The sequence below is a fragment of the Erpetoichthys calabaricus genome, chromosome 2 (genome assembly GCF_900747795.2).
Source record: "Erpetoichthys calabaricus chromosome 2, fErpCal1.3, whole genome shotgun sequence".
NCBI lineage: Eukaryota > Metazoa > Chordata > Cladistia > Polypteriformes > Polypteridae > Erpetoichthys > Erpetoichthys calabaricus.
This window is the reverse complement of record NC_041395.2, coordinates 280,970,517-280,998,056: the sequence shown is the minus strand read 5'-3', so window position 1 is coordinate 280,998,056 and position 27,540 is coordinate 280,970,517. Positions and strand designations below refer to the sequence as shown.

General features: G+C 38.9%; 1 protein-coding gene across 1 annotated transcript in view; it reads right to left on the bottom strand.

The window, feature by feature from the left end:
- Positions 1–27,540, bottom strand: part of ptpn20 (protein tyrosine phosphatase non-receptor type 20) — a 211,339-nt gene that overhangs the window by 143,870 nt on the left and 39,929 nt on the right. Inside the window, exons 5-8 of the mRNA XM_051922606.1 lie at positions 25,777–25,956; positions 22,609–22,735; positions 5,457–5,540; positions 5,016–5,094 (exon numbers count right to left, since the gene is read on the bottom strand). Of these exons, the coding sequence (XP_051778566.1) occupies positions 5,016–5,094; positions 5,457–5,540; positions 22,609–22,735; positions 25,777–25,956 (470 nt within the window). The remainder of the gene's footprint in view (positions 1–5,015; positions 5,095–5,456; positions 5,541–22,608; positions 22,736–25,776; positions 25,957–27,540) is intronic.

Below are 27,540 nucleotides of genomic sequence, written 5' to 3'. Positions count from 1 at the left end.
AGTGTAGCCTTGTCTGTCCAGCTTGGTATGTTCCCATTACAACTCTCACCAAGCTTTTGGTTGTCGTTTACTGATGCAGCCTTTAAATTACCATTGTCTCCATGCATTTTCTAAACCTGTGTCTCCTAGTCAGATGTACAAGTGAAATTCAGTGGGATTAGGACCTCAGATTTTAGTCTATAAAATGAAATGTCTGTCCCCTATCCTGGTACAGTGTTCATGCTGACTTTGACAAGAATTTAGTGAAAGGGTTCAGTACGAAAGGCACTATAAATTGGCTGAATGTACAATTCATTTATCATGCAACATTTGAAGTCAATAGTTTCAAAGTGGAAAGTTTTAGGTAATGCTTATTGTGGCATCTCCTACTTTGACTTGACTTAATTAGCCAAAAGATAGTCAAAGTGGCTTGGGGTTCCAAAATGTAAACAGATTTAAAATATAGTGGTTTTAATATGTCTGAAACAGCTAAGTTGTTCCTTATAACACAAACTAGAGTGAGAAAATTTTAAACAACTACCAGTTTCACAAATGCTGCAAGCATTGTACATCTCAGTACTCCAAAGAGCTTTTTTAATGTAACTATATTTGCCTTAGCAATTGACATATTCTCTCTTGAATTTACGACTCTCCTAATGAGTACTGGCTGAACTGTCTGTAACTGCTTTCTGCAAATGCAGTGTATTCCTTTATACTGCATACTTTTCATTGTAATTGATTATTTGTACCTGCAAAATTATTTTGAAATCAATTTATAATTTTATTATTTACTTTGCAAGCCACTCTGTGATACTTTGAAAGGCACTGTAAAAAAATCAAATGTGTCCAACATATAACATTTTAGTGAAATGTAATTATAAATGCTGTATGTGAAATGATATTTATCACTCTGCAATTTAGAAATCGCCACATCAGTGGAAGATATATATTTTTAAAATTCCAAATAACAAAAAGAACAAATTAGAATCAACCTTGGTGTAAAAGATTTGCCAACAAAAGAATGATTATTGAACTTAAGGGAGGTCAGATTTTTGTCATATTGACAAAACTCATGCATGGATCAAAACCAGTGAATTTTATAAAAACCATTTGTTAATTAAAGATCTACCAGATTTAATTTTTAACTTTTTTTAACTTTTATCAGCACAATTTTTTTTTTACTTTTAAGAAAGTTTTAATTAAAAGTGCACAAAAAATACACAATCATTGTCAAAATCAACTGGTGCAATTTTGCTGAAAATCAGTTACTTCTGGCATTTTTCAGATCTAATAATGGTGCCAGGTTTCTTTCAGAAAGAGTGAGTAATTTTTGAGTTATCATGTGCTTAGACTCTCATTCTGAAAGACACAGACACAAACACAGAGTACATAGACACAACTCTCCAAAAGTGGTCAAACTGTGTTAAGAAGTGCTTACGGTAAAATGTGTAAATGTCAAACTTTTGACCTTTTCATAATACTTTCCCTGTATATAAATTAAGGGTGGTCTCCAAGCCCAAAGGGCTGATTATTAGACCTCCAAAAAGGCAGCAACAAAAAATACATATTTAATTTTTTTAAAAATAAAAAAGATTATTTTATGCGTTATTAGGTTAAGTAAATCAGTGAGAACCTGGTTTGTTGTATCATGTGATGTCACAGGTAACAGACAGGCAGGTGCAATAATACTTGGAACCTGCATAAGTTAGCTAGTAAACAAGGACAAGTTCCATCATGATAAGAAAAAAACTAAGTGATGTTCAAAAATGCACTAGCAAGCAATTGGCAAAGAAGCCATTTCCAAACTTCCAAAGATCACATTTGCTTATCAGCAGAAGTGGCAGCAGGCAAAATTTTACCAGTGTCATCAATGGAGCAGATCATGTGAAGTGAATCTAGCACTGTGGTAAGCATGACAGAAAAGTCTTCTTCTCTGTGCCCTCCCTACCTACCTCTTCCTATTGCAGATGATCACAAGCTCAATAATAAAGATATCCCAAGCGACCTGTCAGCCCCAAACCCAGAAAATAACAATATGCAGAATTTGAAGATAAATAAGTAAACAAAAACACCGGAGTCACAAATAAATGAATATGATTATGTTAAAGTCACAGGTATTTTTCTCCTGAATAAAACAAAATGGCCATGTAAACCACAGGTTTAATTGAACCTGGTCATGAAAAGAAGTTTATTTACATAGCAGGCAGTTTTGAAATACATGCTTTTTTGTCGAGGTGGGTGCCCAAACCTTTTTATTATGGAGGTGCCCTTGAATTTTGCACTACACCACAGACAGACAGACAGACAGACAGACAGACAGACAGACAGACAGACAGACAGACAGACAGACAGACAGACAGACAGATAGATAGATAGATAGATAGATAGATAGATAGATAGATAGATAGATAGATAGATAGATAGATAGATAGATAGATAGATAGATACATACTAGATAATCCCCAAGAGAAAATTCACATACTCCAGCAGCAGCATACTGATAAAAAACAACATATATATATACGTATTATATAGCTGTGTATGTGCAATAAAGGAAATATTGATAGCCAAGATTTTCAATGAGTTAATCAAGATATATATTAATAATCTATAGTTGTGACACAGCGTGTTTTAACAGCTTCTGTACAGTGGATTTTGAAGTTGTTTAGATAAGTAGCTTACAAAGACACTTTAAGGTTAGATTCTATACCTCACACTGGTCTGACTTTTACACAACTTTGCCAGAAAAGTCTATTTGTTATCAAACCAGCTTAATCCAGTTTTGGGTTAAATAGCTAGAGGCTATAATAGCAGCATTCCTGCAACACTGAGTACAGACTGGAATCAAACTTTCATGGGAGCATGTCCATTATAGATCACACTCATATACACACACACACACCAAACACAAACTTGCACAGGATCATCTGAAACACACACTTTTAGAAAGTGGGGAGGAAACCACAAGTCCAGGAGAAAAATCTACTCTGGCATGGAGAATAACTCCACACAGAGTAAAATTAGCAACTGTGCTAACTTTTGTGCCAAAAACATCATGTATTGTAAGATTTTGAAATGTAAACTTTTTTAGTGGTGCATAACTCATTTAATGACAGATTTTCAATCACAGTCACATACAAATTTGGTCAAATGTAAAACTAAACAAGTAGCCATTAAAGCCATGAGGAAATGTAACATAAGTGTAGCAACACAAGACCTGGAAGGGCATTTGTGACAATGAAGAAAACTGTATTAACAGAATCCACAAGTTGCTATCATGGAGACTTGGTGCCCAGTGGAATGGAGACAAGAGAGGTTTAAATGACTTAAATGAACTACTGCAGTGGGGATCTGAGGATGATTCAGCAAGCAACTTGGAGCTGCTTTTATTTATTTGGGATTAGAAGAATTTATCTTTCCAGCTCTGTTTGTAAATGTGGCAAAATATACTGAATCACCCTAAACAGAATGTGAAAGTACAGATCTATCATTCTGTATAATGGCCTAGTGCCAGTAACATCTGCCAGTTAAAGTAGTACTTTGCAAAGTAATGAAAGCATTGTTTTGTAAAGACTTAAAACAGAAAATACTGCCAGGTGGTCCAGGCAGAAATATAATTAGTATAAACAAATTATTATACCTGTCTGTACTTCATTTTGTAAACAGAGTCATGAACATGATAACAAAAATGAGGTATTTTTAGCAACAGACACATTAACCTAGTTAAATTAAGAATTAAATTCAGAAACGGTTTACATTATTAGATTACATTTTGTCTACTGAACTCTGGTGTAGTTAATATACTGTATATGCATACATTCAATGTCCAAACCCCCTCAATCCTTTTCAGAGTATGGGGTGAGGGCAAACCTATCCAAGCAGCTATCGTTGCAAGGTGGGAAACAACCCTGAAGAAGGGGCACCAGTCCATCACAGGGAATTCATGCACATTCCCACATTTGAATTCACACAGGGCTAATTTACAGTTGCCAATTAACTGAAAATTTCCAAGGTGCCAGTTGCCAATTAATTGATTGTGTGGGATTAAAATTCACACAGACATAGAGAGAACCTGCAGACACCACATGGAAAATGACTTGTTGCAGGACTCAAATCTTGGATACTCCTGTTCTACCATGTCACCCTAGTATTGTAAATCTAGTGTCACTATAATGTCATCGCCATAAACATAATATGAACTGTGACAAGAAAGCTACAGCATTGGATCTCTAACTCAAAAGATCTTCATTTCAATTGTTAATTATGTTACTGAGGACACTGGTGAAAATCAAGGACAATACATTTGGAAACCAAGAATTATTTCTTCGTAAAAATCGTTTTGAGAATGAGGAACAAATTACTGAAGTGTACAGTATAGCTGAGGCATAGGAACTGACAGTTTAAAAAAAAAATGTTTGGATAAGAATTTTAAATAAGCTACCTATTTAGATTACCCAGTAAGTTTAGTGGCTTTACCAGTGACTTACAGTTTGATCTTGCTTATGACACTAAAGTGGCTATAGATCACTAGTATGGTGCAGTGCAGCTTCTTTGTTAATGTATGTGATGCTATCCACTATGGAAAGGTTCTTTATCAAATTTAAAAAACTCTGGAAAAAAATATGATTTGAATCAAATTATTCTACAATAAGCACCAATAATCTGTAAATAAACACAAAATCTTTCACATTTTAAATCATTCTCCTCAGTTTCTTACATTTTAAAGTGAACAAGTTCGCACAAACACAACTGTGACATGCACAAAACATCTGAATATTGTATTAAGATCACTTTTGTTAATGGATAGGCGGATTATTAGAGGATAGGATAGAAGGGTGAAACAGCAAGGCACAGTAACTTTTAGAACTGAATGGGATAAACAGAACTGCAGGATATAAATAACCTCTTACACAAAAACATTCAATAAATTGTATTAGCACCAAAAGCAGAATGAATATAGCAATAGACCAAAATAATAAACATATATATATACGGTAAGTATGTAAAGTATATGATTTGTTTATTTATTCACATACCTTTGGTCAAAAACAGGAAACCACCCAGATGTTTTTCTTTTGCTGCTATTGACCCAAGCTATCTGCTGATTAAAAATCCCTTAAAAATGTAAAAAACAACAGAAGACTGTGTCAGCCCATTTCTACAGTCAGAGACTACAAAAGGTTAATTTTCTTGTGTAGAACTGCAGAAATAGAAAAGATTTGCAAAGAAAAAAAATAAAATAAATCCTAATTATGTTTTTTTATGGATATGCTACAGAAGCTGTAAATCAGATAGTCAAATTTATTAAAAATAATAAAGATCACACAGAAGAAAACAACATACAAGATAAAATGCAAACTTCTATTCTCTATTCTGAAAGGATTTTAGAAAGACTTAGTACAAGCAAGGATTCATGCATTAGTCTGGAAAGTGCCATCAGAGTCACAACTGTGGAAAAGACTGAACTGACTGCCCACCTTGTTTCTTGTCAGCATCAGTGGAGAAACTTTCACCCGACACACTGTTTGTGTCACTGCGCTCAGAATGAGATCCGTGGACACCTGTGAATGCATTATTGCTCAAACAGTGAACAAGATGTCTCTTTATCCAAAGTGATAGCATACTGTTTGGAAGTGTAATCCGAAGAGAGCAACCAAAGGGTACTCGGCAGCACGCTTTGCCATACAGTAAGTAAGCATGCTAATTACTGCTTACATGCTATCAACTGGCTTTATCTTCTGCTCAATTTAGGTTAATTCTTTAATCCTATTCTGAGTATTACAAGATGCCGATGGATTACATACTGTACTATTTTAATAAATGCTGTATCATCTTGGATTCTTTAAATCTGGTAGTATTATTAGAGTAAAGACCTGCAAAATGATACTTTAGCCAATGAGACCATTTTTTTTTATCCGATGCTATGTGGCAGTATACATTTTAAGTTATAAAGATGTAACAGAAGAAATCCAAAAATCTAGGTTTATTTATTTTAGAGAATCAGGTCACTTGTTAGACTTTCCTAATTACAGTAAATGTATGTTGCAATTAATACACAATTATCTACTGTATACAGTATAAGGACATTGAAATAGTTAATTATAGTAGTAAGCTTAGAACTTAAATTGTTTAACTGTAAAAAAAGTAATGGAATTATGCATTGAATAATAATAAAGAATGTTAATATGCTTGTATACTAAGGTCATGAAATTAAAAGCAGTAAGATAATTTATTGATAATTTAAAAAAATTAATTAAATTGACAATTCTTTTACAGTTCCTGTTTTCCACCACACAATGTAATTTAAATATCTAGATAATGGTTTGACCATTATTTAAAACCTGGATATCGTTCATCGCACTTTGTCCTTGAGACATTGTTGGTCCACAATTCAGAGCACGAGAAAGAGAATCATTCCTCATTCCAGTGTCTAAATCCACTTAATCCAATTACTTGCATAAGACTGCATGGAGCCAGAGTGTAACCCAGCAGCATCAAATTCAAGGCAAGAAGCAACCTTTTCCAAGGTGTCATAGATCACATACATATATACCATTCTGGAGGATAGCCATATACAAACTCCAGTAAACACGGGAATGGAAAACTCCCCACTGGTCAGGGCTCAGGAGGAATGTGATGTCAGTCGAGTGGAGCTGTGAGGCAGCAGTAGAAATAACTCTGCCACTTTGTTGCTCAAAAAAAGACCTTCTTTGAATTTCAGTAAAGAAAAACACTTAAGAGATCATTGCTTATATATATAGCACTACTCCCTTTTGAAATAAAACAGACAGACAGACAGACAGACAGACAGACAGACAGACAGACAGACAGACAGACAGACAGACAGATAGATAGATAGATAGATAGATAGATAGATAGATAGATAGATAGATAGATAGATCGAGCAGGTGGGATATATATGTATTAAATAAAAAAATTTGGGTCGAGACGTGATCATCTTGGAGAGACACTTTAACATCCCACGAGACAAGGAAGTGAGACAAAAGGACAGCTGGTCTACAGGGTTTTAAATGATTGACGGGAAGCGCGACATGCAGATCACGCAGCAAGGCAGTACCAGCTGCTGTACAGGCTTTTAAATGATCAACGCGCAGCGCAACATGCAGATCACACAGCTCGGCAGCAGCTAGCAGTAAGCCAGCAGCTGATCCGTCTTTAGCATACGTTCAGTCCTCCCCCCCCGCCCCTTGACAACGCGAGTGGCAGAGATGCGAAATGGCTAGCATGAAGCAAGCACGCGGGGGTGGGATTTGTGGGGCGGGCGAGCAAAGCGAGTAGGGGGCACAGCCCCTAGTATATATACAGTGGTGTGAAAAACTATTTGCCCCCTTCCTGATTTCTTATTCTTTTGCATGTTTGTCACACAAAATGTTTCTGATCATCAAACACATTTAACCATTAGTCAAATATAACACAAGTAAACACAAAATGCAGTTTGTAAATGGTGGTTTTTATTATTTAGGGAGAAAAAAAAATCCAAACCTACATGGCCCTGTGTGAAAAAGTAATTGCCCCCTGAACCTAATAACTGGTTGGGCCACCCTTAGCAGCAATAACTGCAATCAAGCGTTTGCGATAACTTGCAATGAGTCTTTTACAGCGCTCTGGAGGAATTTTGGCCCACTCATCTTTGCAAAATTGTTGTAATTCAGCTTTATTTGAGGGTTTTCTAGCATGAACCGCCTTTTTAAGGTCATGCCATAGCATCTCAATTGGATTCAGGTCAGGACTTTGACTAGGCCACTCCAAAGTCTTCATTTTGTTTTTCTTCAGCCATTCAGAGGTGGATTTGCTGGTGTGTTTTGGGTCATTGTCCTGTTGCAGCACCCAAGATCGCTTCAGCTTGAGTTGACGAACAGATGGCCGGACATTCTCCTTCAGGATTTTTTGGTAGACAGTAGAATTCATGGTTCCATCTATCACAGCAAGCCTTCCAGGTCCTGAAGCAGCAAAACAACCCCAGACCATCACACTACCACCACCATATTTTACTGTTGGTATGATGTTCTTTTTCTGAAATGCTGTGTTCCTTTTACGCCAGATGTAATGGGACATTTGCCTTCCAAAAAGTTCAACTTTTGACTCATCAGTCCACAAGGTATTTTCCCAAAAGTCTTGGCAATCATTGAGATGTTTCTTAGCAAAATTGAGACGAGCCCTAATGTTCTTTTTGCTTAACAGTGGTTTGCGTCTTGGAAATCTGCCATGTAGGCCGTTTTTGCCCAGTCTCTTTCTTATGGTGGAGTCGTGAACATTGACCTTAATTGAGGCAAGTGAGGCCTGCAGTTCTTTAGACGTTGTCCTGGGGTCTTTTGTGACCTCTTGGATGAGTCGTCTCTGCGCTCTTGGGGTAATTTTGGTCGGCCGGCCACTCCTGGGAAGGTTCACCACTGTTCCATGTTTTTGCCATTTGTGGATAATGGCTCTCACTGTGGTTCGCTGGAGTCCCAAAGCTTTAGAAATGGCTTTATAACCTTTACCAGACTGATAGATCTCAATTACTTCTGTTCTCATTTGTTCCTGAATTTCTTTGGATCTTGACATGATGTCTAGCTTTTAAGGTGCTTTTGGTCTACTTCTCTGTGTCAGGCAGCTCCTATTTAAGTGATTTCTTGATTGAAACAGGTATGGCAGTAATGAGGCCTGGGGGTGGCTACGGAAATTGAACTCAGGTGTGATACACCACAGTTAGGTTATTTTTTAACAAGGGGGCAATTACTTTTTCACACAGGGCCATGTAGGTTTGGATTTTTTTTCTCCCTAAATAATAAACACCATCATTTAAAAACTGCATTTTGTGTTTACTTGTGTTATATTTGACTAATGGTTAAATGTGTTTGATGATCAGAAACATTTTGTGTGACAAACATGCAAAAGAATAAGAAATCAGGAAGGGGGCAAATAGTTTTTCACACCACTGTATATATATATATATATATATATATATATATATATATATATATCCATCCATCCATCCATCCATTGTCTCCCGCTTATCCGAGGTCGGGTCGCGGGGGCAGCAGCTTGAGCAGAGATGCCCAGACTTCCCTCTCCCCGGCCACTTCTTCTAGCTCTTCCGGGAGAATCCCAAGGCGTTCCCAGGCCAGTCGAAAGACATAGTCCCTCCAGCGTGTCCTGGGTCTTCCCCGGGGCCTCCTCCCGGTTGGACGTGCCCGGAACACCTCACCAGGGAGGCGTCCAGGAGGCATCCTGATCAGATGCCCGAGCCACCTCATCTGACTTCTCTCGATGCGGAGGAGCAGCGGCTCTACTCTGAGCCCCTCCCGGATGACTGAGCTTCTCACCCTATCTTTAAGGGAAAGCCCAGACACCCTGCGGAGGAAACTCATTTCAGCCGCTTGTATTCGCGATCTCGTTCTTTCGGTCACTACCCATAGCTCATGACCATAGGTGAGGGTAGGAACATAGATCGACTGGTAAATTGAGAGCTTCGCCTTGCGGCTCAGCTCCTTTTTCACCACGACAGACCGATGCAATGCCCGCATTACTGCGGATGCCGCACCGATCCGCCTGTCGATCTCACGCTCCATTCTTCCCTCACTCGTGAACAAGACCCCGAGATACTTGAACTCCTCCACTTGGGGCAGGATCTCGCTACCAACCCTGAGATGGCACTCCACCCTTTTCCGGCTGAGGACCATGGTCTCGGATTTGGAGGTGCTGATTCTCATCCCAGCCGCTTCACACTCGGCTGCGAACCGATCCAGAGAGAGCTGAAGATCACGGCCTGATGAAGCAAACAGGACAACATCATCTGCAAAAAGCAGTGACCCAATCCTGAGCCCACCAAACCGGACCCCCTCAACACCCTGGCTGCGCCTAGAAATTCTGTCCATAAAAGTTATGAACAGAATCGGTGACAAAGGGCAGCCCTGGCGGAGTCCAACTCTCACTGGAAACGGGTTCGACTTACTGCCGGCAATGCGGACCAAGCTCTGGCACCGATCGTACAGGGACTGAACAGCCCTTATCAGGGGGGCCGGTACCCCATACTCTCGGAGTACCCCCCACAGGATTCCCCGAGGGACACGGTCGAATGCCTTTTCTAAGTCCACAAAACACATGTAGACTGGTTGGGCAAACTCCCATGCACCCTCCAGGACCCTGCTAAGGGTATAGAGCTGGTCCACTGTTCCGCGACCATGACGAAAACCACACTGTTCCTCCTGAATCCGAGGCTCGACTATCCGACGGACCCTCCTCTCCAGGACCCCTGAATAGACTTTTCCAGGGAGGCTGAGGAGTGTGATCCCTCTGTAGTTGGAACACACCCTCCGATCCCCCTTCTTAAAGAGGGGGACCACCACCCCGGTCTGCCAATCCAGAGGCACTGTCCCTGATGTCCATGCGATGTTGCAGAGGCGTGTCAGCCAAGACAGTCCTACAACATCCAGAGCCTTGAGGAACTCCGGGCGTATCTCATCCACCCCCGGGGCCCTGCCACCAAGGAGTTTTTTGACCACCTCGGTGACCTCAGTCCCAGAGATGGGGGAGCCCACCTCTGAGTCCCCAGGCTCTGCTTCCTCATTGGAAGGCATGTTAATGGGATTGAGGAGGTCTTCGAAGTATTCCCCCCACCGACCCACAACGTCCCGAGTCGAGGTCAGCAGCGCACCATCCCCACCATATACAGTGTTGACACTGCACTGCTTCCCCTTCCTGAGATGCCGGATGGTGGACCAGAATCTCCTCGAAGCCGTCCGAAAGTCATTCTCCATGGCCTCCCCAAACTCCTCCCACGCCTGAGTTTTTGCCTCAGCAACCACCAAAGCCGCATTCCGCTTGGCCTGCCGGTACCTATCAGCTGCCTCCGGGGTCCCACAGGACAAAAGGGTCCTGTAGAACTCCTTCTTCAGCTTGACGGCATCCTTCACCGCCGGTGTCCACCAGCGGGTTCGGGGATTGCCGCCACGACAGGCACCGACCACCTTACGGCCACAGCTCCGGTCAGCTGCCTCAACAATAGAGGCACGGAACATGGCCCATTCGGACTCAATGTCCCCCACCTCCCTCGGGATGTGGTCGAAGTTCTGCCGGAGGTGGGAGTTGAAGCTACTTCTGACAGGGGGCTCTGCCAGACGTTCCCAGCAGACCCTCACAACACGTTTGGGCCTACCACGCCTGACCGGCATCCTCCCCCACCATCGAAGCCAACTCACCACCAGGTGGTGATCAGTTGACAGCTCCGCCCCTCTCTTCACCCGAGTGTCCAAGACATGTGGCCGCAAGTCCGATGACACGACCACAAAGTCGATCATCGAACTGAGGCCTAGGGTGTCCTGGTGCCAAGTGCACATATGAACACCCCTATGCTTGAACATGGTGTTCGTTATGGACAATCCGTGACGAGCACAGAAGTCCAATAACAAAACACCGCTCGGGTTCAGATCAGGGGGGCCATTCCTCCCAATCACGCCCTTCCAGGTCTCACTGTCATTGCCCACGTGAGCATTGAAGTCTCCCAGCAGAACGAGGGAGTCCCCAGAAGGTATGCCCTCTAGCACCCCCTCCAGGGACTCCAAAAAGGGTGGGTACTCCGAACTGCTGTTCGGTGCATACGCACAAACAACAGTTAGGACCCGTCCCCCCACCTGAAGGCGAAGGGAGGCTACCCTCTCGTCCACCGGGGTAAACCCCAATGTACAGGCTCCAAGTTGGGGGGCAATAAGTATACCCACACCTGCTCGGCGCCTCTCACCGGGGGCAACTCCAGAGTGGTAGAGAGTCCAGCCCCTCTCAAGGAGATTGGTTCCAGAGTCCAAGCTGTGCGTCGAGGTGAGTCCGACTATATCTAGCCGGAACCTCTCAACTTTGCGCACTAGCTCAGGCTCCTTCCCCTTCAGAGAGGTGACATTCCACGTCCCAAGAGCCAGTTTCTGTAGCCGAGGATCGGACCGCCAAGGTCCCCGCCTTCGGCCACCACCCAACTCACACTGCACCCGACCTCCTTGGCCCCTCCCATAGGTGGTGAGCCCATGGGAAGGGGGACCCACGTTGCCTCTTCGGGCTGTGCCCGGCCGAGACCCATGGGTGCAGGCCCGGCCACCAGGCGCTCGCCATCGAGCCCCACCTCCAGGCCTGGCTCCAGAGTGGGGCCCCGGTGACCCGCGTCTGGGCAAGGGAAAACGCCGTCCAAAATTGTTTTTCTTCATAGGAGGTTTGTTTAACCGCTCTTTGTCTCATCCCTCACCTAGGACCAGTTTGCCTTGGGTGGCCCTACCAGGGGCATAAAGCCCCGGACAACAGAGCTCCTAGGATCATTGGGACACGCAAACCCCTCCACCACGATAAGGTGACGGTTAAAGGAGGGGTATATATATATATATATATATATATTAGGGGCTTCGCCTCTGGCACTGACGTTCGAAAAGTTCGATTCCCAAGAGGGGATGCAGTGAGTGTGTACACCTGATGAGCCCAGAATTCTATGCTTCTATGATCTGCTTCTCGCAACTGAAAGAGGGCACCGTGGCGGATGTTACCCGACTTGCTGACCAACCACAAGCGTTACCTGGTAGGTAACCACCCATACAATTAGATTGTGATTCAGACCATGAATGCCATAAATATAATATATATATATATATATATATATATATATATATCCATCCATCCATCCAGTTTCCAACCCGCTGAATCCAAATACAGGGTCACGGGGGTCTGCTGCAGCCAATCCCAGCCAACACAGGGCACAAGGCAGGAACCAATCCTGGGCAGGGTGCCAACCCACCGCAGGACAGACACAAACACACCCACACACCAAGCATACATTAGGGCCAATTTAGAATTGCCAATCCACCTAACCTGCATGTCTTTGGACTGTGGGAGGAAACCAGAGCACCCGGAGGAAACCCACGCAGACACGGGGAGAACATACAAACTCCACGCAGGGAGGACCCGGGAAGTGAACCCAGGTCCCCAGGTCTCCCAACTGCGAGGCAGCAGCGCTACCCAGTGCGCCACCGTGCCGCCCTATATATATATATATATTCCTGCCTTGCGCCCTGTGTTGGCTGGGATTGGCTCCAGCAGACCCCCGTGACCCTGTAGTTAGGATATAGCAGGTTGCATAATGGATGGATAAATATATATATATATATATATATATATATATATATATATATATATATATATATATATATATATATATATATATATATATATCAGTATTCATTATTAAAATTAGAAATAAGGCTTAAATGAAGCCTTGGAGAATTAACTGACTAAATTAAGCATTATATTTTATGACATGAGTGGCACTTTGGTTGGTGCTGCTGCCTCACAGATACATTGGTCTCCGTTTGATTCCTGCATTTGGCCCCTGTCTCTTTGGAGTCTGAAGGTTTTCATTGTGCATATGCAGAAATAAGGTGAGACATTTTATTTGCAATAACATAAATTACACAGGACATTTATTTTGCATAGCATAAGATAATTATTTTAAGCTGCATGGTACAAGTCCCTGCCTTGTGCCCTGTGTTGGCTGGGATTGGCTCCAGCAGACCCCCGTGACCCTGTGTTCGGATTCAGCGGGTTGGAAAATGGATGGATGGATGGATGGATGGTACAAGCAGACCCTGACACTCCTGCAGCAATTTTGTAGCACCTCAGGTCTGAACCAATACACTCATCATGCACTGCTGTAAAATGACCAACTAAACTATCATCCACAACAAATACATAAGTGACAACCTAATAAGTAAGGATTTTATTAGAGACGATCTGCAACCTTATGATGCAATCTGGGAAAAGTCTCATTCAATATCCGGAGCATATGACAGGCATTTATAGGCATGCATTCATGCAGGACTCTAACAGGACTCAGGAGACGTGACTTTACGCTTTGCAGCTTCAGATAAAAGTTTACTGCTGTGGGTGGGAACAAGCAGTATTGAAGATGTCCTTGTGTCATTTTGATTTTCCAACAAAATACTTGAGACTGTATGTAAAATAAGTACATGGCCATGTTCTCAAGGGATGGTAGCTAATTTGTCAGTTAAATGGGATGGTCGTAAAATATTTACAAATCCAAGGCTTCAAATAAATTTAAGAACTCTGTAGGTAAATCTTGTTTGTAGACATTTACTTATGGGAATTTTCTTTATATCTGTTCAAATATCATTAAATGAAGTTATGTAATTACTTTTAAAACCAATTTCATCCGTAAATGTACAGGAATCAGTACTGCAGAAATGAGACTTGGATCAAGCAAAATGACACCCTTTATTGGCTAACTAAAAAGATTACACTATGCAAGCTTTCGAGGCAACTCAAGATCTTGCCTGAAGAAGGGGCCTGAGCTGCATATTGTAATTGTTTCAGTTAGCCAATAAAAGGTGTCATTTTGCTTGACAATAAAAGGTGTCATTTTGCTTGACTTCTCAGGTGACAATACAATAATTCCACTCTAACATCTTACATGTCATGGGCAATCTGTTGTATATTTGTGTAAGGAATTTGGATCAAACTGCATGTGGCTATTGCTAGATCAATGAAGACAAAGTATATTTCCATGATATTAATATTACTGTGTTTTTTAATTGATAAATGTTACACCTTCCACTTTAAATATTTTATTGTGAGAGGCACAGTTGATAATGCATTTCCTCACAAGTCCAGCATTCCTGGTTCAAATCCAAGTCGTCTGTATGGAGTCTGAATATTTTCTCAGTTTGGGTGGGTTATTCCTTCACATTCCAAACAGAAACATGTTACATTACTCTGATACGGGTGGATTGCTCCCTGCTACCTAAAGGTAAATATTATATTAGGCAGGTTCAAAAATAGATGGTGAATGGATGGATTCAATTTTGACTATGTAGAGAATTTAACGACAGGCACCCAATCAGGACAATTTTGGTTAATGGTCCTCATTGTTTTTGACCTTGATGCCCAATTTTTATTTAACGATGGAATATTATTAACAGTAATTTTAATGTACATTATCCAACACTTTCCCCTGAATGGCACATGATAACAAACAACAGTAAATATAAATTCAACATGTAAACAGTGTACATATTAGATTAAATACAAACAGTATTTATCCACAAATTCCTAGATACTCCAGTGTTCAAAACTGAATCAAATTTAGTGTTCATTTGTCTTTTTAATATGCAACCTGAGCTTGTCTGATTTTCACAAGTTTGTCAAAACCAGTGGTACTGTAAATGAAGACAGTGCAGAGAGTAACGAGTTTTAATTTGCAAGTGGCTGACTTGTCTGACTCATCTAGAATTTCTATGCACAAATTTACTGCACAAGGCAAGAACAGTTGTTCTGGAATTGTATGCACTTTCTTTTATTTGTCAGTTTGATGTACAATAAGACGATGCCCCAAGTGACTGCTGGCTTGTTGTAAAATCACACCAGAATGTTTTTTGTGAAGGTCTAAGAATTTCATTTTTTCATTTAAAGAAGCTGAATGATTTACATCTGTGAGTAGCATACTTTGTTTCCAGATGTCTTTATAGCTAATGGCGTCATTTGGTAGTACAACAATGCAGATAACACACAACAGTTGCTGCTTGCCACAGTTCACAGTAGAAGTAGATTTATACCTCAGAAAATCTGGGTTGTTTGGTTCAGGATTTTGGGATGAATCTTGTAAGGCTGATATGGAAATGGAAGAGTTCAGAGTAGGTGATGCTATGGGGACTTTGAGGGACTTGTCCATGTTCGTGGCCTTATTAATGAAGCATGCGGTGTTTAACAGTTATACATCTGCTCGTAAATGAACTTTTGTCAGTTATTTCAATTCCTCAGTATGCAGGAGTCAAATGTTTCTTTTGACTGGGTACATAACTGAAATGAAAAAATGGCAGATTTTTTTATTTATTTAGCTGACATCCAATCTCGGGTGTCCAGTGACCCATATTTGGACCGTATTCTATGGGTTAAGAAATATTGATTTAGGTCAGGTTTCTTAAAGAGCATATGATTTCTCTCCATCTTAGAGCACATTTTCCGTCACTGATTTTTGTTGTTATGAACCACAAATTGTATCCTTTACTCCTGCTTTCAAAAAAACAATTAGGCTAGATGGACACTTGAAATTAGCTTTTTTCTTACTTTCTTGTATACAAAGTATAGGGAAAGTATTGTAAATGTCCAAAAATTCGATGTTGATGACATGTAGCACTTTGGGATTGCTAAAATATAAAGTGCAATATAAATAAAATTTATTATTATTATTATTATTATTTTAAACCTCCCTGACTTTCTCGTATATGAAGTAAAAGGAAAGTACTGGAATCCTCCAAAAATTCCATTTCAAGATTTTGATGAATCTCGACATTTTAGACCTCCCTGAGTCCAAAAATACCATTTTTGGAATTATGTCTGCATGTCTGTGTGTTTGTGTGTGTGTGTGTGTGTGTGTGTGTGTATGTAAACATGATAACTTGAGTGCATTTTCACTTAGGTCAACCAAATTTTGCATACAAGTACTAGGTGCAAAATGTGGATTTCTAACAACTTCTGGGCTATCTCCGCTAACCACAAGTGGTACTTTACCTTTTATTGTAAAGGGACCTACCAACTATTTTGAAGGCCAATGACCATATGAATACAGACTGTTAGAAGAATGCCTAAGAGAAGAAAGGTCATACCAAGTAAGCAGAAGGAGGAGAGCCTACAGATTGAAAAAAGAGAGAGCCATGTGAGCATAGGTATCTGCTTTGAAAGTAAGCACAAACTAATGTACATTTAGATGTAGCAAACTGAAATACTGTATGTACCAGTATTGAAAATAAAGCACTCCCATCCTTCTCACCATTTATAGCTTATTCATAGGAGACAGTATATGTGTTTCCTACTATTCTACAGTGAGATATTTGTGAGTGACTAAATGGATGCTGACATCAGGGACTCTATTATAATATTTCACACTTTTGTTCTACCATGCACCTCTATTTTCTTTCATTTAGCACCCTTCCAATATGATTGTGAATACTTTTTACTTGAAATTTTCCAACATATACATGAAAAACACCACCAGACTTCCAAAAATATTCATTTATGTCTCATTTAGTTCTTATTTATTGAAGAACCTACACACACACTGTGATGTTTCTTAGAAAGGGGACAAAGCTGACTGTTTAATCAATTAGTTATGACACACTCTGGCTTCAATCACAATGGTGACTGAATGCAGATCATTACTAAGGCGTCCACATGGTAAGGACCAAATGTACAGCAGTTAATTGGCTGAGATCCACTGACTGTTTGTAGAGTAATTGAAAACAATTACTCATTTACACATGGGCGCAGATATACCATAGATATCAAGCTCTGAAGAAAGGAAACAGAAGGGCAGCACATGAATGAGATGTGAGGTTGACCCATCTGTATACATATACAGAACATCTGCTCAACATGCATGTGAATTAGCAAAGAAGAATGTATTTGATCTCAATAACACATTTGTAAACCACTACATGATGTGGATACAATGTTGTTGTTAGTGCATACATAGATCTTAACTTTACTACTAGAGAGCATACATTGCTCACTGGAGTCATAATGCTGAACACAGTGTGTTTGAGAGTCCAAGCTGTCTCCTGCAATGCTTTACTTTTGGTTACATAAATCATTCTGTTACAACCCTACATTGAATTCCAACATTTCCACAAAAACTCGAACAAGGATATATGATTCAATGAATAAAGTTCAAACATCTCAACACTGGCTTCTAATTAACTTCAGATTTCACTTCAGGTTCTTTCTTGTGACACATAAAGTCTACAATGGCCTAGTCTTCTTGTGCCTCAAGGAATTAATTAATGCCTACACTGAAAAGTGTAACTGGTGATGACAAGTCGAAGACCTTCTTATAATTTCATAAATAAGTTTAACTTCTCAGCAAATGCTGCAAACTGCACAGCAACTTAATATTACTAAAATACAAATTAAAATGTGTAAATATCAACTTTTAAACAATTCCAATGTTCATCCCAAATACAAAAAGCAACAATACAACAAAAAGAGGATTTGAAAAGGTAAACAGAGTAAATGCAAACGTGCTTTGACCAATACATTGTTTTGGGATGAATATATCTCTCTATTACAAAAGAAAATCTTGAGATGAGACGAGACTATTTCCAAGAGATTTTTTCAAGTCCCGCCCTCCTCTCAACCATTTATGGTTAACAGCCCACGCCCACGGTCCTCTCACCTCTCATTTGTGTGAATGCTTTTGCCAGACACAGTTCCTGCACTCTCAGCTCTTATAAATCTTTACATTTTCCTCACTTTAAGTTCCCAATAAAAGAATACTTATTATGTCCAAATCTTAATGAAGAATTTCATCCCGAAGGGTTATCAACAGAAGAAATGAGTACACGGGCAATCCTAACACCGAGAAACTATGAAGTCAAACGAATTAACGTGAAAATTGTCGATCGGTTACACGGCAAATTGCTTAAATGCATATCAATAGACTATGCTGAAACAGTTGGTGGTGATTGGGTAAAATATGAAAACATTAACTCAAAATAGTTAGGTCTATTATGCATATGTAACAATTACTATGAAACTAACAATCTGTTTAAATTGTACATCTGCTTCCCCATACGTGATCGACAGAGTCGCGAAGTGGCTAGCACGTAGCGCCTGCATGGGGGTTGGTGAGTGAAGCAAGCAGGGGGCAGAGCCATATTAACAACAAAAATTCAAAGAAGTAAACAAACATGTAATAAGGTATGTTTCACATAGTAAGATAAGCGCCCAGTCAACATGCGGAATGTCAGGAATAAAAGTTGGCAAAGCAAAAGTTTGTTACATATATTTTTGATGTTATCTTGTCTATTTTACCATTTTATCAGTTTTACTGTGATTGATTGTGTGATTGCTTGCCTAGCAGGGATCATGCATGTCATTATGCTAGTGCACAAGGATGGAGATTGAGGGTATGCCCTATACATGTACAGGATATGCTTAAAGGTATAAGGATAGGGTGACATGGGAAGCACAGTGAAATGTAGCCTGGTCAGCAACATGTGATGATCCTTCAGGAAGCAAGAGGAGAGAACTGTTGCTAGGAATTTCTGATCCTTCTTATAGAAAGAACAAGGGCACGGTGAGCTGATGGAAGGTTAATAAACTCACAGGCTGACAGAGATCAATACATTGTCCCAAGCTGAGATAACTGAAGCAAAATGACCATTTTAAGTGGGGATGATTCAAAAATATTCTCCAAATATGTGCCCATCATTGCTCAGAAGTACTGTGAAGAAACTAGACAACCTTAGCCCACTAGTGAAAACACAGCCTAAAGAACCAAATCGGGTTAGAAATGGACTGGAGACAGTTTGGAAAATTTGAAAATTGAACAAAAAGTCAAGCATGAAGTTTATAGTGTCAGCTGAAAACCACATTTTGTGAAGAACTGCAAAAAGAACTGAACTTTTGAACTGTAACTTTATTTTTAAACCAACTGCCAAATACAGCACAAGAAGCTGATCTTTTGAACTGTTACATTTTGAAATAACTAACTGAAAATGTAGTCATGATAATGTGTTTAGATAATATCAAGTATGAAATACAGATAAAATAGAAATAACAGAATATTAATTTTACAAAGAAAAATATATTTTAATTATGTGATATAGATATAAAAAGAAACTGTTCATTTCAAAAGAAGTATAACACTATCTCAAAAAGGAAACTCCAGGGTTGGACAAAAGTTAATTAAGAAGTATGAGGATACAGACACCTGTGTTAAAAAAGTCTTTTATATAAACTAATGAGATTTTGAAAACAGAGAAATCATCTTGAAGATAGAAAGGAATGCCTGAAACATTGTTGTCATTTCTGGATGTTGCAAGAATATAAATTTTTATTATTACTTATATTTTGCATTTAATCTTTTATCTTTGTATGTGCCTTCATAAATACACTAAGCTCTTAATATTTTTTCACTTTCTGGTCTCAGTTGTTCAGGGGGATTGTCACTTTAGGGGTTTCATTAACGGGCTAAGCACGGTTAGCGTTGTTAAATACAGGTCTGTGAGACAATAGCCTGAAACAGGTAATGAAACCTGTTAAAGTCTCAATACCAGGTGACAGAACCAGAGATCTGGAACAGCAGGGTAAACCTTAAGGGCCCTAAGGGCACCATTTTTTTATCTCTCATTCTTTCTCCAGGGAAAGAGGGACAGACAACCTGGGTATCCCTATAAACAGTACAGAGAACCCCAGAGGCAACTATAGAAACCTCTACCCTTGTGTTAGTGATGCAAAAGTAGAGCTGTCCCTGAATCAACAAGTGCTTCCAGGATTGGGTAGAAGTAACCCTGACACAAAGTTTTTAAAGCTGCATTGAGTCAACATACTCATTGAGCTTGGGTAAGGGTTTCACTGGAGGGAGAAAGAGAGAGGCCAGGTTACGGGGAGGTAGGTAGGGGTGTCTCTCTGTATATATTGTGATGCATGCGACTGTTCCCTGCATTTATAATGTTCAATGTATCACCCATCAACAACAGGTGCTTATAGTGCGACCACAATCGGCTCAGATTTGCTTCTGTGGCGAGCCGCTGCAGCGATGTGAGCCTGTAGTTGCCCCAGAAATGGATATGCAGTCTTCCACAGACACGGCGATCGCGCTTCTGGACGCTCTTTGGCATGTCATTCTGTTGGGGGGAATCCCAAAAGAGTTTAGAAACCTCACACTATACAGTATATACAAACAGGGAGTATTAACTGTGCTGGCTCTAGAAAAACTTAATAGTGAATATTTTAATAGATAGTATGCATAGGAATAAGCAATTAGGTGATAATAATCTCTGTAGCTACAAAGTATATCCCTGAAGTAGTTAGGCCAAGGATATCTGATTGAGAAACAGACCATAAGAAAATCAGAAGAAGTCACTGAATTCCCTCCTGCTTGCTACATGACAGCTGTGGTACTCCACATGGAATTGATGGGTCCCTGCTGCTCAATACAAAAAAACATATAGCTATACATATTTAAAAGCTATTCATCCTTTAATTGAGAGAGCAGGCTCAGTAATACAGTATGTAGTAGTGACTCAGTAGTGATGTTGAAAATGGGAAAAATAGAAGGCACTCCACCCAGTCAGCAAATTAATCAGGCCCAGTAGGTCAAGAAAGATTTACTTTTGGTGCTTTATTTATTACATGTGTTGAGTTTTTCTTTTGCTCATCTCTCAGTGTGTTTTGATAAACACACTAATTTTTAATATAAATTTTTTTTGCTACTTATTTTTATATCTGAGTTGAAACATCCACCAGAAACAGCTTTGTCATTGTTTCACAGTCCTGGGTTCAAATCCCAGCTTGGGCACTGTCTTTGTGGTATTTACACATTATTTCTGTGTGTCTTTGTGGGGTTTTCTGTTTTGACTTCAGTTTCCTCCCACGATCCAAAGATGCACATGTTAGACTAACTTGTGGTTTTAAACTGGTCCAAAATGAGTAAGTGTGGCTTTGCACATGAACGTGCCCTGTGACAGACCAGTACCCTATTTAGAACTGGTTCCTGTCTTGCTCACAGTGCAGCAAGTATAGACCCAATCTTATGGTGGTCTTTCATGGATAACCAGACTAGAAAATGAATGAATGGATGGGTGGATTTACTGTATATTAGTCATTTTGAATTATATTAGAGTTTTTAATTTCCAAATTCATTAGGCAGCATAAGTTGAGCATAGACATTATGACTGATTTGCTAGGGTCACCTAGGTGTCATAAACCTGTCATGATTTAGTTATTAGGTTTTTTTAGGTTTCTATTTGTTTCATCACAGTATATTGATTTATGCAAATAATCTCACTTGGTATTTTAATACCAGGCTCTTTATTAATTTTGCCATCTCTCCAAACTACAATTGAACATTTTAATTCTAATAATTTTAAAGCAAACATCCACAGACCTTTCAAAGTTTTATTACTCTTTGTACTTGGCAAAAACCATGTCTGTACTGTGTAGGTATTAATGTCCTTCTCATTCTTATTACTTCCTTTTCTGTTATAGTGAATATTTCATTTAATGACCTGCAATATCTGTCATGCAGCTTGCTAAACCAATTCATTATCTTATTTCCTTAATAACATTACTTAATATTTCATTCTCTTATTTTCTTTCATATTCATAAAACCTTGTAAGTAAGTTTTACTTGGGTTCTCATTTATTTTTTAATCTTGATAATAATATCAAGAATGTTTAAGCACACACAAAGCTGAACTGTCTATCAATTTTTCCACTCCAGTTTTTCTATTTGAGGTTTACGGGAAACCTAAGCATATAATAGGAAAAATGCAAAGTAAGTGTCATCCTTAAATCGGGAATTAATTTATTGAAGTGTTCTCACACATATCAACACTCAATAACACTGTGACAAACTGTGGCAGCTTTGATAAGCTTAAAATAGTCTGCAGGATGTATGTGAAAATCAATGTATCAGGAGAAAACCCACATAAATATAATGTAAACTCCACACAGGCAATTCACAGACTAAAAATCAAACTGAAGTGCACTGCCATGCACATTTCAATAATACCACCCTTTAAAAAATCACTTTCATTTACTGCAAAATATATAACAAATCAATTGATTTAAAGCATTTACCTTGGTGGTTCGCAGACAGAGAAACTGCAGCCATCGAGTTGTACTCTTTGGCATGTAGTCTTTCTCTGATCATCTGAGTTCGGTCACTCAAGAGAGCTGAAATTCCTTCAAAGTGAATGTGATCTTCCTGTAAGGAAGACTAGAATTAGGCAAATTGATGTAAATATCTAAAAGTATTAAACAAGAATCAATTTAAAATTATCTCTGATTACAAATTTTAGGGTCATATTGTTAGGCAGTAAACATAAATGAAAATTTGCTATATGGAATTTCCTTTCAAAGTAATTGACTGCTGAATCAATTAAGATATCTTATTGGCTGGTATTGTCATTTAATGTAGATATGAAAATTTCTCTGAAGTACAACTGCATTGCTTCATGATAATTGCTATGATTGTTTTGTGTTATTAATTTTTTTTCTCGGTTCTGAATGAGTATCGACTGCAGAAACTATTGCTTATAATGTTTTTGGGGTCACAGAATTCAGTCCCAATTTTTTTTTTTTTTATTTCATTTTCCTATCATTACAAATTTTTTGAGTGTTTTTCCAGTATCATCTTATTTTTCGCAGGTGCTCCTAATTTGTGGAGCTGATTTTACTGTGAAACAAAGGAAATCAATTCATAAAAGGTCAGCATTGTACAGTTCCAGGTTATCTGAAATTCACACAAACCTAAAAGAGTTTTGTGAGCTTTTTAATTAGTGTATTCCTGGTTATTAAACTTTTATTTATTTTATGGGTTTAGGGTTTCATTTCTAGACAGACAATAGATTGGTTTCCTTTTTGATTTATGCACTTGGCTTGGGTTCCGACTTAATGTTTCTTCTTCTGGTCCATAATTAAAATCCTACCTGCTAAATTGTTTTGCACAAAAGAAATGAGGTTAAATGGAGTCAAAGTAAGGAACACTGTAATTTGTTGTTTCTCTCACCTGTCAGTCCCCATCATTAAAAAGGCAATATGAGCCCACTATTGTGAGCTTCTCTATTTCAACTTCCTAGTATTCTGAAACAGTGCTTTGTATGCCCAATAAACCAGTTTCATCTAATTTTTGCTTTCATGTTTCAATTTTTTGACTTTTCTTCTTTATAATCATTATTCTGACCATGACATATTATTTTTTGATTGATATTGTTGCTGCCATTTTGTGTCAGTTTTTGCATGACTCATATTGGTCCTTTTATTTACTGTTACAATGCCTGTTGTTGGTTACAAGACATGGATGCCATGTGACACATTAAGTCATCGCACTGCCTACATGATGGCAGCACACAGCTTCTAGCATCCTAAACTTGGATTTCTGTGTATATTTCCAAATCTCTGTTAGTGTAAGGAAGCAAAACGGTACTCCCAAAAAGATTTCAGTGCTATGACTTTTTGCTTTGTGTCATTACATTTGTGCTTTATTTATTGAGTTTTGATGAAGTGTTTCTTTTCTTTCTCAGTGTTTTGATCTTTTTTCTGTCCACTAAGTGTCTTCCTGGTCCAGTCTGATACTTCATTTCCCAATTGTTTTTCCTTAAAAAACTGCCATGTTACTTGTTCATTCTGAGCAGCTCTCCAAAGTCTATTTATAAGTCGATTGAATGTATTGTCATGTTTTTTCATACTGCTAGCTTTTTCTGTTCACCACTACCGTATCTTACATGTTACTTTATTTGATGTCATCTTGACATTCATTGTTCTAGAGCAGGGGTAGGCAACGTCGGTCCTGGAGTGCCACAGTATGTGCAGGTTTTTGTTCCAACCCAGTTCCTTAACGAGAACTCAATTATTGCTGATGAAGCACATATTGCTTAAGTGACATTTTAATGCTTCATTTTAGTGGTCTCGCTTGTTAAGGTTCTCCAACCTTAATTGCTTATTTCAATCTTAAACTGCTGCATTCAGTGTTTTAATTGCTCCTTATTAGCAATAAGATGTAAAAGACAAAGCAGCCAGCAGTTCTCCAGCTAGCTTTTTTCCAATTACATCTGTGTGTGTTCATCATGCACGGTTTGATTTAATAAAACACTTAATAGAAAAATGTGACAGACTGAAAATGATCTGTTTTAGGCTTCAAATCATTTGGATGATATCCTTGGAAAGGAAAAAAATCTACGATATAAAAGCCTTACATTGCACAGACTAACAAGCTATAAAATTAAATAAGGTCTGAGATTGGCAATGATTGGTTTCTAATTAAGCAATTGGGTTGGAATGAAAACCTGTAGCCACTGCGGCTCACCAGGACCGACATTGCCTACCCCTGTTTTACATCTTATTGCTAATAAGGAGCAATTAAAACACTGAATGCAGCAGTTTAGCTTGAAATAAGCAATTAAGGTTGGAGAACCTTAACAAGCGAGACCACTAAAATGAAGCATTAAAATGTCACTTAAGCAATATGTGCTTCATCAGCAATAATTGAGTTCTCGTTAAGGAACTGGGTTGGAACAAAAACCTGCACATACTGTGGCACTCCAGGACCGACGTTGCCTACCCCTGTTCTAGAGCACATGAAGAGTTTGAGTGCTCTGGAGTGTGACATTGCAGTAGCGATTCTTTTTAGAAAAGGTTATGGCATTGCAGCAAACAGGCAAAAATTTCTGATTTTTCTTGCAGAACTAAATGATGTTCACGTTATTTTTTCTTCAACTGCAGTGGTTTGCCTTAGGCTTCTGTTGTGCATTTTGGATAAACGTTGTTTGACCACTAGCTTATTTTGGGTTCTTTACTTTTTTGTTTGTCAGGTGGTGTTTTTCTTCCATTCATGTTTTTGTCTTTCTTTGTTTTGTGTGGTGTGTATTGGGGATCAATAGGTGCAAATTAGTTATACAAGGATTGTCTGTCCATTCAGGAGCTGGTAAGTGAAGTCTTTTTTGGCTCAATGTAGGACTATTATTTGGCTACTGCTTTCCAGTTTAGCCTTTTATTTTGGAAAATATCCTTGTCACAAACACTATCTAGAAGACCAAATTGTACATAGTCATGTACAACAATTATCTTATGTGCAAGTGCAGAATTGTTACATACTGCATGTACATGGTAAATCATTCCCAAACACTGACACCTCTGGGGCATCCAGTACATGTATAATAATAATAATAATAACAAAAAGTCCATTTTTGCCCGTGCTTGAAGGTGTGTGTGTGCGTGTGCGTCTAAAAAATATTTCTTTGATCGTACTTTACTCTGGAGGGCCTCTTCCACAAGCTGTTTAATAACACTGGTGGGATGGGACATCTCTGCTGATCGCACATGTGCTTCACAGGTTTCTTGGATAGCTATCAGATCTGGTCTCCTGTGGGCCATATCTTCACACATGCTTAGCAAAAGGCAATTCAGATGATCACTCAGCTGGATGGGCTGTTTAATGAAATAAAGCAGATTATTAAGATAGCTCAATATCATATACTTACCAAGTAAATCATACTCTATTTTATGAGTTCAGCCAATGACACTAGATAAATTATTCAGGTTAAACACATAATGGAGATTTTTGCACTTATAAAAAATAGAGAATAAAGACAGTTTGTCATGGATATTACAAGTTTAACTGTACCTCTTTTGAGCTTACTATTTTATGTGAGTATTGGTCTATTCTTACAATTCTAAGTCACTGCACTGTCTTTGCCACCTGTGTTATTGCACCTTCTTCAATCAACTAATGAAAATATTTATGCTACATGTGAAATAATCGTTCTTCTTGTAGCTCATTACGCAAGGATTTTACAGCTACAATGAGAATATTCTTGCAATACACAGAAGATAGGTGTCGTTTTGAAGCACTTCATGTCAGGTTCCCTGGTATCTGGTTAGAATGATTCCATAATTCAAATTATGACTGCACTGACGTTAGAAATGCAACTGACCCTGAATTTATGAAAGTCCTACGTGGAACTCATGTGGAAGTATATATGGAAGTTACACCTGTTTTGATGATCCTTTTTTTGAGGAATAGCCTGAGTCCTACTACTCTCTGAGATGTGCCAAGAATATCTGAGTTCAGCTCGACAGATGAATCAGGTAGGCACAGGTGCATTACCAACTCCCTGGCTTTTTGAATGTATCCGGGGTGAAGTTGCTATTTTTGGCTGTGACCAGTGGAAGGAATGGAGCAGTTTTTGAGGACTAAGAGTGTATTTCAGAGTAATGAGAAGTGAAGGCACATTCCTTTTTGGCTTATGTAGAGCTAATATTTTTAACCTATAAGGCCCTATTGATATTATCCACATAGTTTAGAATGTTACAAAAAATTATGTTTAAGGCCTGTTATTTAACCAGTCAGTTCACTGACTTTACATCCAATACCATGCTCACTCTACACATAGCTTATGGATTGTTTTAAAAGTGACAAAAAGGTGACAGTGGATAGACATCATGCTAGTCAAGATCCCATGGCCAAGACTGAAATCTCATTGTTAATAAAAGAGCATTTCTGCATTTTTGTATGGGTAGACAAACGTGACACTGGAGCTCCTGACAGCCATAACAATGTAAAGGTTTTTCCTGAGAATAATTGTCTAGGACAGCATTCCTCATTTCTAGTATTCTGCGAGACGTGAACAAGTGCTTCATGAAGAATTATTGAAACTAAAAAAAATAAAATAAAATGAATGTATATTAATTTGTAAATATATGTTTTGTGCTTTATTTCATTTTTGCATCATCATATATTTTTTTACTTTATTTTTTGGTAATTCTGTAATCATTTTTTAAATAAATTATGAATCTAATACACAGACATTCAGTTTACCTCCATTGATTTAATTTGCATTGTGTCTTCATTTCAACAATATCCTAAAAAAGATTATGTTGCTGATTGTAATTATACACATTCAACATCACAGCAATTATGTTGTTTCTCTCTTGTCAGCTCTCTCCATGTGCAGTTTTACTGCCATGAGAGTGTAGAGCTAATGAAATTGTATGTGATGTAGGCCTAGTTCA